Raw genomic sequence first — 16,160 nt, 5'->3', positions numbered from 1 at the left:
ATTCGAATATCCCAATGTATGAATATACACCTAAACTATACATACTAATCCAAAACCTCGACCAAATTACATCCGCGTTGACGGATTCTAATACTCCCGGTATCATAAAAAGGGAATTTGCATATTAGCCGAGCACCTGCATATACTGTAGTTCAGCCAAACAATGTGAATAATGATTTTAAACCCACAATACCAAACGACTGAGGTCGAGGCTTGAGACTTGAGACTCCGTTATCCGGAGTAATTATGAAGCGTCTAAAAAGGATGATTCTTTTCGCTCAGACTCCTGAACTAACCATAGCAAGTAGCTAGTGGAGCGGTGGCCCCAAAAGGGATGGAAAGCAGAGTCTGGCCGGCGGTGGCCGCTTAGAATAAACGAGCCGCTGGGGCGAGATTTCGCGAGATGCAAATCATTTTCCTTGGAGGGTGAATTTAATATTCTTGTTTTGTGCTCCTGCTTCCAGGAAACCCAGCTCGTGACAACGATCCCCAAGATCTTTCAACACTCTCAGTCTCCGGACAGACAAATATTTCCGCATATTAAAAGGGAGGCTTATCTCCCTCATGTCCCCCTCGTGGCCCTAGAGGCCTGTGGTCTACTCCGTACGTTCGTCCCGGGGTTGGAGTTGAGGAAAACAGTTCTAGGCATCCCACTCCCAGTCGGTGAGCACCGCCACATCGGCGACGACAAGGGACTAAGTTCCACACTAATTGGACGGTCTCCAAAACTCAGAGTCGGTGGTTCACTGGTCTGGGGCGCCCGGTGGATGTTGGCGCCACGAAAGTGCCCTGATGAATTGACTGCCATGTTGAACTTCAAGGTTCTCAGCGGCTGTCACACAACCCCGGTGTATGGACGGCGTGAAAACGAAGAGGAGGACAAACAATTCAGCAGCAATTGTATTTAGATATTTATAGGAGGTCAGACTGGAATGTAAATAATCTTAAATTGATGTCAATTCGAGGGAACTTGCCCTTGGTGCCAGTGGTCAGTGTGGTAAGTGACTCGCCAGTATCAAAGGCTTCCAAGTTCCGCCCCTTTTTGAAGCCACTGATTCGTTGGGGGACTGGGGATGATGGTGGTTAATTTCAAGGAAATAATGGCAATAATGAATGCTGATCCCCTTTCTTGATGAAGAGTTGTCCCTTCTCGCTTTTTGTCTGTCAATTGTGCTGAGGTGACAGTGTGACAGAGATCGGGGATTCTTTCTTTCTCCAGCTCCTCGTCTCGTTTCCTCTGAGATCTCGCCCCCTCAGAGTCTCCCGCGGCCCCGTCTGTCCTCCACTCCTTGGGACTTTGGATCGTTCATCCTCCGACGGTCTGGCCGGTTGTGATCCTTTATTTGTTTTATTCTTCTTTTTTTTTCCCCTTCTCTTTTTCTCTTCATTCATCGGTTACTTTGGTGTTTGTCCGTATCGGCGGTCTCTCATTCCTCCCTCGCCATCCACAACGGCCCATTCGCTTCGCTTGCAGCCTCCTTACCATTCGCTGTCTATCTTCTCCCTTTTTAGGCTGGAATTTGCATCCCTCGTTGTATAATTCTTGGACGGCTCTCGCTCTTTACTATCAAATACGACGGGAATCCTTCGTTTTTCGACGGTGCCGCATTTCTTTCCCGTAATCGCCGTTCCTCCCCCGATACCGCCCTTATCCCTCGCAAGTCTGGATGTATACGAGTAACAACACGACCGATTGGGTGGATTGAACAACACTTTGCTAGCACACAGTTGTCGCAAGGGAAATAATATATTGGTCATTGTTTCTTGGATCCATGAATGGTCAATCAGGGACCATGTCGCCCGTCTCCGTAGACGGAAGTGACTGGTCGGGCCTTAATCAATATCAGAAGTCGGATGCGCCTTTCTCGCCGACCTTCTCAAATCGCAGCAACCTGGCGACACCTCCTACCTCCGGCGTGCCGAATCCGCCCAATAGTGCCGGTCTTCCCAATGGGTCGTCGTCGTCGCAGTTGAGTGACTCGGGAAACCCATCTCCGCCAAACTCCGTTGCTGCGCGATCCAGTGATGGCACTTTGGGAGACAACCGCAGCAGGCGGCAACGGCAGGTAGAGGAGATTCTAGCCCAACATTATTCCGCCTTAAGAAGGTTTCTTTTCTCGAGTTATCGGGACGACCGAGGCAAAAAGTCAAGCAAAGCCCAGGATAAACTGCTCCGGCTGTCGCCAACTCAGTTTCATGAACTCAGCACAGATGTCTACGACGAGTTACTCCGGCGGCAGCAGGCTATGCCGTCTCCTAATCGGCCGCCTCGCCCTGAAGTTCCTCCATTTCTACCTCCGCGAGGCGATTTCCACGAGAAGCGCAACCAAGCGCGTCAAAAGCTCGCCTCGCTTCAACACCAGCGCTTTAGGGACCTCGCTGCCGACGTCTTTAATGAACTAGAGCGGCGATTCCCTCAGTTCCCCGAGAAGGAGTCTCGCCGCGCTAGCCCTGCGCCTAGCATGCGTGGCCGTCCGCCACCAAATGGGTATGGCCCTGGGGGTTACCCTCCACCCCCGGGCGCTCGGCGCTCCCAATCACGAGGTCCGCCCCGAATGGGAAGGGGTTACCCCTCTGGTGGCCCTCCTGGGAGTCCCATGTACCCTCCACGGAAGATGTCTCTTAGCAGCACAACATCTGGCATGAATGGAGAAGGTCCAATGCCCAAGTCCTTCCAAAGTAATACCATTGTCCCTAACAAAAGTACCATGGTGGAAGATGATGATGATGCCGCTGGCACCGAAGACGACTACGATTCTCGGAGTGACGCCTTTGCTCTTGATTCATTCCTACGCAGTAGACGTGGAACTGCAACAACGATTGGCGATGGTGATAGGAAATTGTTAGCAGATACGCAATCACAAGTATCAACACTGCAAGACAAGGTCAGCAAACTCGAAGAGTTACTCAAAACCAAGGACGAGGAAATTACCAAATCCCAGGGGGGCCGCGAAGAAGTTGATAAGCTTGAGGAGCTGCTTAAAGCGAAAGAGGAGGAGATCGCGAGGTACCAAGAAGATCAGGATAAGTCACAGGTAGGCGTTCACTTGATGATCCTTCATTACCTCACTCTTTTTCTCACAATTTACGCAGATAAGCAACGCTGAACGGCAAGAATGGGATGATATCAAGTATGAGCTTGAGAACAAAATCCATAAGGCAGAAGACCTGAACAGCTCGTTGCAGTTTGAACTTGAAAAGGTTCGAGCAGAACACGCGGCAATGGAAAGCTCAAGACAAGAAGGCGGGGATTCTGAACTGCAGGCTCAGTTCGCTGGCCTCGAGGTTAAACACCAGAAGCTGCAAACTGAACTGCGCGAGCAACAACAATTGACAGCAGAGGTTCGGCGGGAGGCAGCAGGCTTCTTAATGGAGATGAGGGAGCTGTCGGAGCAGAGTCACTCAAGGCTGGAGCATGAGGAACAATTATCTCATCAAGTCCATAAACTGGAAGAGGAAATCCAATTTTGGAGAGAACGTCACGCCAAAGCAAAAGCACAGCTGCGGCACCTCCGCGCATCTACTGTTGGCATCTCAGAGCTTCGTATCGACGTCAACACCGTGGCCAAAAACAACGAATTCCTGCAAGATGATGGACTTATCAAAGACGTCCATGTCACAAAGTTCCAGATTTCTGTCGATGAGCTCCTTCGCATTGCACGAACGGATGGCCACCAGCATGTTATGCCCCAAGTTAATCCCGTTGTGAAAGCCATCCGCGGTATTTTGCAAGATGTCCAGCTCGCTCAACATCCTGAATCTACTGAATGCACGAAAGCCACGCGCAAAGTTTCTGCGACTGCGAACAATTTGATAACCGCCGCGAAGAATTTCGCCAGTTCAGGCGGTCTTTCTCCGATTTCCCTCCTGGATGCGGCTGCTTCTCACTTGTCGACTGCCGTTATTGAACTTGTCCGCATAGTAAAGATCAGGCCAACGCCAGCAGATGAGTTGAACGATGATGAAGAGCAGTTTGCACAATTGAAATCGCCTGACTACTTTAGCGTAGCGCCCAGCCATAGCAGGTTGAGTCACAACTCTGTTTATAGCGCCATGAGCCCTCCACCTGAGTCAGAGAGCCAACCCAACGGCGTGAGTACGAATCATGATTATCCCGTGGAACAAGAAAACCATGAGCTTCAGGAGCTGAAGGTGAGTAATAAGTACTTTTGGACCTTGATCATCCTATTTACAGTTGCTGACATTCTCAATTATAGTACTACGTGGAGGACCAAGCCGACGGATTAGTCCAATCAATCCAATCTCTGGTTGCTAGCATCCGTGGCGAGGAAAGCATGACCACTATCCGCACCCATGTCTCGGCTATCGCTTCAATAGTCACAAATGTGTCATCATCTACAGAGCATCTTATCACTCGACCGGACACAAACTCGGCTCTTCGACAACGTGCTGGCACTAGCATTGAAACACTCGAATACCAAAGAAGCCGCCTCGTTGGCGCAGCTGCGGAGAGCGAAGGGGCAGCCGATCTTGGGCAGCTCCGTTCAGTCGCCAATCAATTGCCGCCCATTGCCTTCGAAATTGCGCGCGAGACAAAGGAACTTGTCCAACGGTTGGATTCGACGGACCACGATGATACCGAACACGACGACTTCCGGTAGATGCGGTTCTACCGGGATATAACCCGCGGTCATATTTACGGCTCGTACATGTTTATATTTGTCTTATTTTCTTTTTCTTTTTCTCTGCCTCAACCATTCCTTTTTCATTTTCCAAGGATGTTGACGTTGACTGCTCGATCTCGCGGTTTCAAAAATTTTGCATTGATCATGCATGAAATGAGCAACTATGTGGAACGAATAGTTAGACTTGGTGGATTACGACCCTTTTACTTCGATTTATTCCCCCATTTAGCTTCACGTGCTGTATTTTTATTCTGTTGAACGCCCTTGATTCTATACTTTTTTTTTTTTTATTTAGCGTTCTTATATCTCATATCTTCGGTTTGTTAACCACCATAATTGTGATGGCTTGGCTCCGTCGGGTTTCTTTCTCTTCGTGCATCTAGACTTATATATTCTCACGCATATACTTATTGTCTTATCCTATACTCCAGATGTCTCAGATATCTGTCTCAGATTTGGGGCTCGGCCCGGCAAAGGAAGTCTACTATCGATCCCGTCGGAACGGGGTGTCACGTGTTTAAGCTCCACGGAAGCTACAAAAGCCAACGGAGCCCACGCCGGAAACTCAGCTTTCGCGTTGCTTCCCGGCTCCAACCCAGCTTTTATCTCCTTGGTCTGTACTTATACTGTACAACAATATACGTTGCGTTATTATCGATTTCTTTCTGTACCAGACGATTCTCAGTTTGACTGGAAATTTCCCGCTTTCGCAGCGTCTCCAATTATTTACAGGTGTCTCAGTCTCCTTGCCTCCGATCGACTCGTGATCGTTTAATGTGAGTATCCTCTGCGACAATCCATCGAGGCACCGATTTCTACGCCCATCAGGCTGTTTATCTTGCTGTCGGCCTTCCTGGGAGTACTCTTTTTTGGGACGGGGACTGTCCTTTGGAGCTGCATGTTCGGCGAGTTTGGACTAACGGAATGCACGGATGCACAGACCGCCAACCACCGAATCGACCCGGCTCCTGCCCCTCTAGCAACTATGTTCGCCCGCAGCCTCAAGTCAATGGTGACCCCACCTTGCTCCTTCTCTGCTCGACCCCTCCCCTCTGTGCTCAATTGCACACGCTCCCCCTTCCTCTCCCTCCGACCATTCTCTCAATCATCTGCGGCCATGGGTTCTCAGGTGTTCTTTGACGTTGAATATGAATCCCAAAACGCAAGTATGTATACGCCCGGCCGTGATTTACCCCTCGTTCTAGGTCCTTTGCGTGAGCTATGGACTATACTCGCCCCTCTGTTTGTTGTTCCAATGCCAATCGCCCCATTATCTACTACCGAATCCGCTCCAATCACCAATTGTTCATGACTAACTGTCATCCTGCCGGGTTATAGGCAAGACGGGCCGCATCGTCTTTAACCTCTTTGACGACGTCGTTCCAAGGACTGCCAAAAACTTCCGCGCACTAGCCTCTGGTAAAAATGAAAAGGGCTATAGCTACAAGGGGTCTCCCTTCCACCGTATCATTCCCAATTTCATGCTGCAGGGTGGTGATTTCACCCGTGGTAATGTTAGTACTCGCATCTGGTAACCAAAGATGTTACCTGTTTCTAAAGCAATTTTGAATGATTCTAACCGTGGATATCTCATTATTAGGGCACTGGCGGCAAATCTATATACGATAGTCCAAAGTTGGGCGAACAATTTGCCGATGAGAACTTTCAGCTCAAGCACACCAAGCCTGGAATTCTTTCTATGGCCAACGCCGGGCCCAATACGTACGTTTTTTGTGCTATAGCAGACTAGCCTACGATGGACAAATTGCTAATGTCAATCCTAGAAATGGCTCCCAGTTCTTTATTACCACCGTCGTGACTTCATGGCTTGACGGAAACCACGTCGTTTTCGGTGAAGTTGCTGATACTGATTCCTACAAGATCGTCAAGGAGATCGAGGCTCTCGGCAGCTCGTCCGGTGCAGTTAAATCTAAGTTCAGGCCCACAATTGTTGACTGTGGTGAGGTTGAGACTAAATAGATATCTTGAGTTTTGAATGTCCGAGCCGGACATTGGGTTGCCTAACAGCACAGATTTGAGCTGGCGATATGTGTCAGCTGGCTGTCGCTGTCAGAGAGAATGCGCCCTGAGGTGATCATGACACAAACAAGCCCTTTTACCACCTCGTGTAATATATAACGTTTACATAACTAAACTATACACGTCGAAAACATTCCGTTGTACAATCATCTCGAAATAAATGCAGGTAGGAAAGGTGTCTGAATGAAGAAATTCAAGAAAAAAAGTCCAGGCAACTGGGGAACCCCGCTTTGTATGGTGGGGCAATTCTACTGCTGCCCCTCCTTTCACAGCCCTAACAGATAATTATCCCGACTTCCCATCAAGGGAACACGTAGCGGGAACAAATCTTCGAGCGGCCTCCATGAAGAACTCTATTGCTTGCTCTTGCTTAAGATAGTGGACCAAAGATCGGTGCTCAATTGGATGATGTAAAACTTCTTACCATGCAAACACACACCCTCCGGTTCCGGACCCGTATGCAGCTCGTTCGGGCTACGCGTACTTAGTCCGTATAGCGGTGATAGCAATGATAGCAGCAACATCAGGGACGTTTTTATGATGGCACTCTCGAATGTTAAAGCCCGCCGTTGCTATGTTTAAGAATAGTCCAATTCTGACAAAAGACGCCAAGTTCTCAGCATCGGTTTGATGGCAGAAAAAGTATCAAACAACTGCGCATTGACGGGGTCCCAAAAACTGATCAAATTCTTTGACACCAACGTCAATAATATCTGGCCCATCCGTTCCTGGAGTCGAAGACCACGGGTCCGGCGGGACTTGTTTTTTCCTCCAGTGTCTGCTTTAGTTTGCCGGCGGCCATATTCCGGAGCTTGAAGGTTTTACCACAAGCCCCTAATGTCATTTGGCGACCATCTGGTGAAAAGACGCGATTATAATTCGATCTTTGGACGGCGGGGCTCTGTTGTAGCCTGCCTGCGGCCAGATTCCAGAGCTTGGTGGTGCGAACTAAGGAACTTGTAGTGAAAGCCCTCTTGTAAAAGGTTTTTATAGTTTGATGGCCCATATCAAGAATCTGATGCCAGAAGTTCAAGTAAGAATGTTACCCGAACTATGAACGGTCTCCATGCCTACCCGCATTTTCGCCCATTATTGGGGTACTCCATGACTTAAACCGTTCCGGCAGCCGCACCCAAGGGCCGGGCCAACAGGGATACTGCGCTAAGCCAGCGCATATTGAGTAACCCTGTAAGGCATAAAACAAGTGGTATTAAACATTTGCAGGGTTCAGTCCCGGGTGTCTGGAGACAGCAGGAATGATGTGCGGTGATTCTAGAAGACCGCTAGAAGTAAGATAGCCTCGGCGTGACTTCGGATACTGACGATGTCCGGGCAGCGGGAAACAAGACAAGCGAATCTCAGGCCTAATAGTACGCAATTGCGAGATTTGCTGGCAATAGCATCTTCGGATTATTGTCGTACAACAGTGTAAGTATGTAAAGGCCTGCAGAAAATGATCCGTAGTTCACTGGTTTCATTATGACTAGATACTATGTACTTTAGCTGGCCACTCTCTAACTAGCAAGGACAATTATGCTCGGAAATCTCATGACTTATAAAGCCTAATGTCGGGAAGAATCAATATCAACCGCAGCATTTAGTAACGGCCGTCGCGTCGTTTCTGTTCAGTTCGTTACGTGGTTAGTGACAGTCCTTGACTCGTCTTCCCTCTATCGGGCTCGAGAGTCCAAAATTGGAGAAAATAGTTGGGATAAAAAAAACGGTATGCAACGTACTCTTTCGATCTGCCACCGATATACTCCCATGAGAAGATAAACGAGCCTAGGAACGCCCCAATAAAGATGCAAATGATGATATACCCGTTGAAGTACATGGCAAGCAACATGACGAAATACGCAACCGCAAACTGCAGCATATGTAACAAGGCGCGGATGAGTTGTTCGATTAGGTTTGGACGGACGCGTATCGGTTTGGATGATGCTGCCGGTGGGCATGTGGCGCCCCCTGTTGCTGTGGACTTTTGTATCCCAGATGCATCGGCGCTATCTGACGAGGATAAAGCCGCAGAATTTTGTGCTGGTGTCAGGTACTGGGCTCGCATTTGCGCGCGATGGACGATAAAGGCGTCGTATTCGCGGGCAATGCGGCGTAAAAATTCGAGGGCGATGACGAGGCAGATGACGCCGATGCAGGAGCCTGCGAACATGCCGCGCGATCTGATGTGCCAACTACTAGCGAGGAAGCCTGTACCGTTCGTTAGTTTGTTTTGGTTGAATATGTATGGGCTAGTTTGGATCAGTGAGATTCGTACAAGCATCGATAGTGTTCCAATTCCATAGCATCTGAATAACAAATTAGCTTGCAGAGTTTCTCTCATTAGGGTCAAAGATTAAGTACCGAGACAACGCATTGGGCACCGCCGTCACCACCGCCCATGTCCATTCCACCCATATCCATATCCATGCTGCCGTGATCCATGTCTATGTTATGCTGGGGTTGCGCTATCGCTGGAAGAGATGGTTATCAGCACAAGGCCTGTTCAGTAACCGGAGTCGGCAAGATGGCAATTTTATGACTTGAACAGAGGAGCAGGGAGAAAGGAGGAAGAAAACAATAACGGGAGAGTCGTGGTTACATATATGCAAGTCCACCGTGCCACAATTGACAGCCAAATGCAGCAATAGCCTACCTCGTCTATCAAATTCAAGTTCAGACTCTCAAAGTGACTCAAATACGCGCATTAGCAGTCTTGGCTTGTTGTCCGGCGTGGGCTGATTTAATTTGATCCGAGTCGAGGTGTGGATATCCTGCGCCTCTTGGAAAAAATAAATACAATGGCAGGAAAGGTTGTGAAGCACTGGCGAGACAGGTGCGCAGGCAGCCTGGTCAGTGTGCGAGGTATAAGGCAATGGGGGCGCGGATAGGATGGACCGGGCTACAAGATAAGCCAATCGGGTAGCACCACCCGTGCGCAAGATTGAGCACATTTTCTGGAGCTAAAGTGCTGGCCCACGAGGGGAACTTGCAAGGCAGTGGTCCACTGGCAATGAATATGGTTTTCTTTATCGCATGACACAAATGGCCGGCTGTCGTCCTTACCAGAGCCAGAGGCAGAAAGTCATCCGCTGAACCTCCCTCCCATATCCGACAACTCTGTAACCACTACAGGCTTAGGTGGAGTTTATTTCTGTTTTCAAATGAGACACCCGACGCTGATCATTGATATCTGGAGTAACATGCTTGCGTCTTGTACATTTAAGGCCTTGGCAATTGGAAATTGGGAAAATGAAGACAAAAAAAGTTATGGAGCCACATCACCTTTGGCTCGATCCTTTGATGACCCCATCAAGAATCTCGCGAATCTGCTTACACCCGTCTACCCCCACTGCTAGCATCGTCTCGATGTATGTATGATGGACTTTGGAGTCCATTGTCAACATTGATACCTTCATGTCATCCTCTTCTCCATCCGTCATCACAGCCGGCACCGACGTCGTTGCAACAGTGAGGAACGGGAGCTCCTGCTCTTCCGGCAATGAACCATCCAATAAAGGATCTAAGGTGTCGTCCATTGGATCTCTTGGCGTAGAGGCACTGCCACTCATGCCGGCTGTACATCCGCACAACAGACCAGGCATTGGTATCCCGGCATCCACAAGGGCCAGCGTACAGGCGTTGACCGCTGCGGCGAGAAGTGATCCATCCACTGACAAGACAGAGACGTGAATACTGATTGTACTGTGGGGGTAAAGATATGTGTGAAGATGTGATTGAAAAGCGGAGCGCAAGGTCGAGGCAATGCGGCCGGATTGCCTAGTCAGAAATAATATAATTAGCAAACGGTCAAAGAACCGAGCACCAAATAGTATGCGCGCATGTCTTTGTCTTACCTGTCACTTCCGCCTGCCCGCCTTTTTCGGTCAACGCTTGCAAATCCTGCGATGTTCACATCGACTTCCACCACTGCGCCTGAGGATCCCGCAGCACCACCGGTCGCATCGCCTCGTCGCCCTTCCGCAGGCCCATGTACGGAACATAGAATAGTTGTATTCCCCATCGCCAGGTAGGAAGACCCAGAGCTAGCGGGGTTCGTAGAGATTTGTGCCTGAATCAGCCGGAGCTCGTTCCATCGCCGGCCGTCAAGGCGCAGTTTCGTGAGAGGATATGTCGTAGAGGTGTCGAGAGGCATTATGTCCAGAATCGGTCAATATCCGCCCATCAACTTGGTTTAAAATGAGAATCAAGCGGGTTTCGGTTCAATCGTAATGATTTGGAATGGCTGTTCCCCGCACTCCGAATCGCTGGTATTTCTGGACGAGCCTGGGTAATTGTTAATGGCTGAGATTGCGCAGATAGGCCCAATGAAGAAGATTCTAATTATGACTTCGATATCACTTATTGATATGGTGTAAATGGTAGCTAGCAAGTCGCGGAATTCAAAGAGTGGAAGAACTGCAGGCAGTTCAACTTTTCGGCGACAAATTTAATTTGACCTCAGCAGCTTCTTATCAACTTATCGCCTCTCCGCATTCCTCGGCCACCATTCCACCTGCATACCACTCACAAATAGCGACCTTCTTCATTCTACTACCCACTCGACCGTTGATATATGGTCATGAATATGTAGCTAAATATGGTGTCCGCCCACGATCTAGACGACCTCGGCGCGATCACAGTCGACTCTTCCGACGACGATCTAAACGTGACGCGTCCGATAAGAGACAATGCTCTCACTCATCACGCCCGTATGTCCTTTAGCTTCTATTGACTCTTTGACAAGCTAACAGAAATCCGTGTTCAGACCCTCCTATCAAATCCGAAAAAGCGACCCCCAAACGTGAAAATGCTTCTCCCCGACCTCTCTGCTCTACGCCCGCAGTAACTCTCCCAGGCTCCAGACCGACCCCTCCAGACCAAAAAATTCCGGTGGACGATACTACCGACGGGAATAGCAGCGATGACGGCACTTTTAACGAAGGTGAAGCTATCTACAAGGAGTTTAAGAATCGTAAATCCCGCAAGCGAAAACGAAGCTCTATAGGCGTGCAGAAGAAACAGCCGAGCAAGGTGCCAGCTAAGGACGCGATCGTCGGTCGAGTACCAAAGAAGGAGCCTAAGGGCATTCGACCAAAATATATGCGGAATTATGGAGAAGAGGTGTCGTCGGAGGATGAGTTAATGGAACATACGCTCCCCGACTACCTGCAAAAGCGTCGGCTTCAATTTGACCGGCGGCTGGAGCACCTAAAGGACTCCGGATTGAAGCTGCCTCCCGACTACGACCATGTGTACTTCTCCGATGATGAGCGATTGGAGCATCTTCGAGAGAAACCGGTGTTCAAAGATATCAATCCTTGCGGTGAATACAAGGATATAACCCTATCCTACTCCCTAGGACTCATTCCGGCACCCATCGCCCAGTGGCTTCGTCCGTACCAGATAGACGGCGCCGAGTTTCTGCATCAGTTGTTTGTATACCAGAAAGGTGGACTACTTGGGGATGATATGGGTCTAGGTAAAACTGTCCAAGTGATCGCATTTCTTACCGCGGCATACGGCAAAACGGGAGATGAACGAGATGATAAGAGGATGAGGAAAATGCGGAGAAGTGAGGGAAACCAGTGGTATCCCCGGACACTCATTATTTGCCCTGGTACCTTGATTGAAAACTGGAAGTCCGAGCTCTCTCGCTGGGGTTGGTGGCATGTGGACGCCTATCACGGAGAGAACAAGGATCTTGCGCTTTACGCAGCAAAGTCTGGTCGCGTCGAAATCTTGATCACAACGTACGGCACATACCTGCATAATAAGGATTCCGTGAATATGGTCGACTGGGACTGTGTTATTGCCGACGAATGCCATATAATCAAGGAGAGAAGCTCCGAGACGACGAAAGCGATGAACGACATCAACGCTCTGTGTCGGATTGGGTTGACAGGCACCGCTATCCAAAATAAGTACGAAGAGCTCTGGACCTTGTTGAATTGGACCAATCCCGGGAGACTGGGACCTGTGACCACCTGGAAAAGCAAGGTTTCGGAGCCGCTGAAAGTCGGTCAATCCCACGATGCTACGGTGCAGGAACTAAGAAGGGCTCGTTTAACTGCCAAAAAACTTGTTGAGAACTTACTGCCGCAGTTCTTTCTTCGTCGAATGAAGACTTTGATTGCCGACCAACTTCCGAAAAAAGTCGATCGTGTAGTGTTCTGTCCTCTAACCGATACCCAAGCAGAAGCATATGAAAATTTGTTAAACAGTGATATCATCACTTATATCAAGTCATCCTCGAATAAGTGCGATTGCGGCTCCGGAAAGAAGGCCGGCTGGTGCTGTCAACAGTATCTACCCTCTGGTATCCGTTGGCAGAATTATGTGTTTCCAGCCATACAAATCCTGCAAAAGCTGAGCAACCATCTAGCTATCCTAATTCCACAGAGTACGGATAGCTTCGAAAAGCAGGAAAAAGACAAGGAGATGTTGGAGATCGCGGTACCGAATCAATGGGAGAAGCTTTACCGTACAAGAGATTCGATTTTAAACTACGCTGATGCTGAATTTTGCGGTAAATGGAAAGTCCTTAGAAGGCTTTTAAAATGGTGGCATGGGAATGGCGACAAGGTTCTCGTTTTCTCACACAGCGTTCGACTTCTGAAGATGCTACAAATGCTCTTCAACCATACAAGTTACAATGTCAGCTACTTAGATGGGTCGATGACTTACGAGGACCGAGCCAAAGTTGTCGACCAGTTCAATTCTGACCCACGACAATTTGTCTTCCTAATCTCAACGCGGTCCGGCGGTGTCGGCCTGAATATCACATCGGCGAACAAGGTTGTCATAGTCGATCCTAACTGGAACCCATCATACGATCTGCAAGCCCAGGATCGGGCATATCGAATCGGTCAGACGCGGAACGTGGAGGTTTTCCGGCTGATTTCAGCCGGCACCATCGAGGAGATTGTTTATGCTAGACAGATATACAAACAACAGCAAGCAAACATTGGCTACAATGCAAGCTCTGAGCGCCGGTACTTTAAGGGTGTCCAAGAAAAGAAAGACAAGAAGGGCGAGATTTTCGGACTCCAAAACATCTTCGAGTATCAAAACGACAATATCGTGCTACGTGACATTGTCAACAAGACGAACGTCGCAGAAAGCAAAGCTGGCGTGCAGGTCATGGACGTAGATCTGGAGGTGGAATACACAAACTCCGAAGATGACCGTCGAAGCAGAAACACAGACGCAGACGATGAGGTTATGAGCCAACTTGCGGCTAAAATCTGCGGTGACGATGAAAAGACCTCCCCAAAACAGTCCACCTCAACGCCGACAAAGCACGACCCCGTCCAAGCCATCCTAGCCGGTGCCGGTGTCGAATACACCCATCTCAACAACGAAGTCATCGGCTCCTCCAAGATCGAAGAGCGACTAAGTCGTCACGCCCAGCTGGCTGATGACGACGTAGCCAACATCCAAGTCTTCTGCGGGGAACAAGAGGAATGTGCCGGTATGATGTCCCCCGCGTTCCAGAAAGACGGACGCCCAATTCGGTTCAAATACCACCCGCCCGAGGACGTTATGAAACGCCAATTTTGCAGCATGGCGAGGCGATTTGGGTTTCCGAATGCTACTGAGTTTGCGCTTCTTGTGGAGGGTATGACTCAGGCTGAACGGCGGGCATGCTTGGATCGTTGGTATAGGGAGCGGCGGCTGAAGCTCCTTGAACGGTCTTCTGAAGGTTCGACGTGATGATCGATTGTCTAGTCCGTATTGCGACATCGCATTTTGGTTGTTTTACTATAATGACGGAACATGACTGACGACTACATTGTAATAATAGCATTAGCATTTAAAGCGTGGGAATGTGACCTAAATTTTTGGAAGTTGATTCATTCATATCCATTATTATTAATGTTCGTACAAGGGGTCAAGGCTGAGCACTTAGACCCTATCAATAAGTACTATAACCAAGCCAAAGTCCATAAAGCCGGCAAGTTCGGCCACTTCTCCTGCCATGAACCAAGGATCTCAGGTACTTTCTCATCAAAACTTCTCCGAGCTTCACCGGTTCCGTTTTCCCACCCCTCTGCGCCAAGCGCTGTTTGTTCTTGGACAGCAGTTTCGTTCAGGCGCGTGGCTAGTTCCAGTATAGCCTTTCCGCCTACAAGGGCCTCTTCGTGGTTATCCTTGATATCCACATTGAACACATGCACAGGACGGTTCAGAGAAGAGCCTTTGTTCATGAGATCGTCGACGACGGCATCCCAGCATCGCTCCTCGCAGGTGATGATGATGTCTACTATCCCTCCTTCAGTTCCAAGTGCGCCCTTGTCGCCCTTGGAAACATGGTCTACCCGCGGTAACCCGGGTACCCAGTCCTGGAAACGCTCAGGTCCCCATTTCACGTTGCGATTGCGGTCGAGCATGTTTAGGATACCGTTATTTCGGTACAGGCGCTCGTCCTTGGAGAGGAGCTCATCGTACATTTGGGAGTAAGAGGTTGCGTTGAAGTTATAGACATTAGGTTGGGTGATAGAGGGGCCTGGTAGGCGGACTAGGGAGCCCGTTCCAAAGGAGATTACTGGGAAAGGCGACGCTGCGGTAGATAGACGGAGGTGTGCCTCCATTGAGCGGTTCTGATTTGATGCACATACGGTGCAAAAGCGAAGCTTGTATGAGTCCCCAGCTGTTTGCTCCGTCGAGTTTGTAGCACTACCATCTGTGGTTGCGGCTGCGGCTGGAGTTGGAGCTGTCTCGGGAGGGGCTGGAGGTGTTGCATGGCCCTGAGCCGCAACACCGGCTAGTCGAGGATCAAAGGCCATCTTGTTGAGTAGGTACTTATGAGAGGCTAAAGGGAGACAAGCGGGATCAAGATGGATATGAATATTAAGATGAGTGTGTTGGTAGTAAAAAAATTCTCTCGCTGTGATCTAAGGAGGTCTGAAAATACGTTTGCTTGGTGGTCCCTAAAAGATTACACAGAATTAGCAATGCTACATCAATAGAAGATGAGAATTCCAGTGCAAGTAAACAAAGTGGTAACGTTCAGAAAGATGAAAAGCGTAAGTAAAAAGGTTGTCCGCATGGTGAGCTAGGACAGCTCCAATATATAAGGAATCATCATGTAATTGTGTTTAGAGAAAAAGAAATCAAGCACTGCCTACCTTTGAGATGCCTATCATGATAGGGAAAGATGAAAACTACGGTGTAGAACAAGGTCAAAAGCAAGGGCCGCAGCCCCAATGTGAGCGAGTGAAGACACTGAGGGAAGTTTTGTTGCTGGTGGGTGGGAGTTTTGTGTCACGACTGCTGAGTCAGCAAACCGTCTAGGCTATTTTTGTCTTAGTTTGTTTTCGAGCTCCCAGGGCAATGAATAATGATCACTGAGAGAATCAACTTTAGCGACAAGACACCGTTGTCTTTCGCACTAGCACGTCGAAGCCTCTGAAGATTCTCATTGCTTTTGGCCAATAACCCTATCCGTTTTCGTTTGGCAAAATCCAGCGATCGACC

At 49.1% G+C, this 16,160-nt stretch overlaps 7 protein-coding genes across 7 annotated transcripts; 3 read left to right on the top strand and 4 right to left on the bottom strand.

Annotated features, from left to right (window-relative positions):
• Window positions 1-1,772: 1,772 nt before the first annotated feature.
• Window positions 1,773-4,622, top strand: ASPSYDRAFT_149344 (putative cell polarity protein; the record flags this gene model as incomplete). Its single annotated transcript, XM_040841896.1, has 3 exons — window positions 1,773-3,035; window positions 3,094-4,152; window positions 4,218-4,622. 3 exons carry the CDS (start codon window positions 1,773-1,775, stop codon window positions 4,620-4,622), a joined length of 2,727 nt encoding a protein of 908 aa, XP_040703674.1.
• A 1,009-nt stretch (window positions 4,623-5,631) lies between these two features.
• cyp4 (peptidyl-prolyl cis-trans isomerase) lies at window positions 5,632-6,626 on the top strand (the record flags this gene model as incomplete). The annotated part of the gene is made up of 4 exons (XM_040841979.1): window positions 5,632-5,812; window positions 5,985-6,160; window positions 6,247-6,368; window positions 6,431-6,626. The coding sequence occupies 4 exons, from the start codon at window positions 5,632-5,634 to the stop codon at window positions 6,624-6,626; spliced, it is 675 nt and encodes a 224-aa protein (XP_040703673.1).
• A 433-nt stretch (window positions 6,627-7,059) lies between these two features.
• Window positions 7,060-7,769, bottom strand: ASPSYDRAFT_44263 (uncharacterized protein). The gene has a single exon (XM_040846819.1). It carries the CDS (start codon window positions 7,690-7,692, stop codon window positions 7,390-7,392), a length of 303 nt encoding a protein of 100 aa, XP_040703672.1. The 5' UTR covers window positions 7,693-7,769; the 3' UTR covers window positions 7,060-7,389.
• Window positions 7,770-8,270: 501 nt separating this feature from the next.
• On the bottom strand, window positions 8,271-9,110 carry ASPSYDRAFT_57378 (high-affinity Cu transporter CTR3; the record flags this gene model as incomplete). The annotated part of the gene is made up of 4 exons (XM_040849360.1): window positions 8,271-8,307; window positions 8,423-8,891; window positions 8,959-8,989; window positions 9,045-9,110. 4 exons carry the CDS (start codon window positions 9,108-9,110, stop codon window positions 8,271-8,273), a joined length of 603 nt encoding a protein of 200 aa, XP_040703671.1.
• Window positions 9,111-9,961: 851 nt separating this feature from the next.
• Window positions 9,962-10,836, bottom strand: ASPSYDRAFT_88759 (exosome non-catalytic core subunit SKI6; the record flags this gene model as incomplete). Its single annotated transcript, XM_040852058.1, has 2 exons — window positions 9,962-10,460; window positions 10,538-10,836. 2 exons carry the CDS (start codon window positions 10,834-10,836, stop codon window positions 9,962-9,964), a joined length of 798 nt encoding a protein of 265 aa, XP_040703670.1.
• Window positions 10,837-11,280: 444 nt separating this feature from the next.
• Window positions 11,281-14,396, top strand: ASPSYDRAFT_148680 (putative DNA excision repair protein (Rad26L); the record flags this gene model as incomplete). Its single annotated transcript, XM_040841828.1, has 2 exons — window positions 11,281-11,392; window positions 11,449-14,396. 2 exons carry the CDS (start codon window positions 11,281-11,283, stop codon window positions 14,394-14,396), a joined length of 3,060 nt encoding a protein of 1,019 aa, XP_040703669.1.
• A 107-nt stretch (window positions 14,397-14,503) lies between these two features.
• Window positions 14,504-15,900, bottom strand: ssuA (RNA polymerase II subunit A C-terminal domain phosphatase). The gene is made up of 2 exons (XM_040850939.1): window positions 15,812-15,900; window positions 14,504-15,613 (listed from the first exon to the last, which is right to left on the bottom strand). The coding sequence occupies exon 2, from the start codon at window positions 15,467-15,469 to the stop codon at window positions 14,609-14,611; it is 861 nt and encodes a 286-aa protein (XP_040703668.1). The 5' UTR covers window positions 15,470-15,613; window positions 15,812-15,900; the 3' UTR covers window positions 14,504-14,608.
• Between the last annotated feature and the right edge of the window lie 260 nt (window positions 15,901-16,160).

This window comes from Aspergillus sydowii (assembly GCF_001890705.1).
Source record: "Aspergillus sydowii CBS 593.65 unplaced genomic scaffold ASPSYscaffold_4, whole genome shotgun sequence".
NCBI lineage: Eukaryota > Fungi > Ascomycota > Eurotiomycetes > Eurotiales > Aspergillaceae > Aspergillus > Aspergillus sydowii.
The sequence above is the reverse complement of the archived record's forward strand: the minus strand, read 5'-3'. Positions and strand labels throughout refer to the sequence as shown.

What these genes read in the sequence shown, in the direction of transcription:
- ASPSYDRAFT_44263 (XM_040846819.1), bottom strand. Translation starts at nt 7,692, where the DNA reads ATGGGCCATCAAACTATAAAAACCTTTTACAAGAGGGCTTTCACTACA.
- ssuA (XM_040850939.1), bottom strand. Translation starts at nt 15,469, where the DNA reads ATGGCCTTTGATCCTCGACTAGCCGGTGTTGCGGCTCAGGGCCATGCA.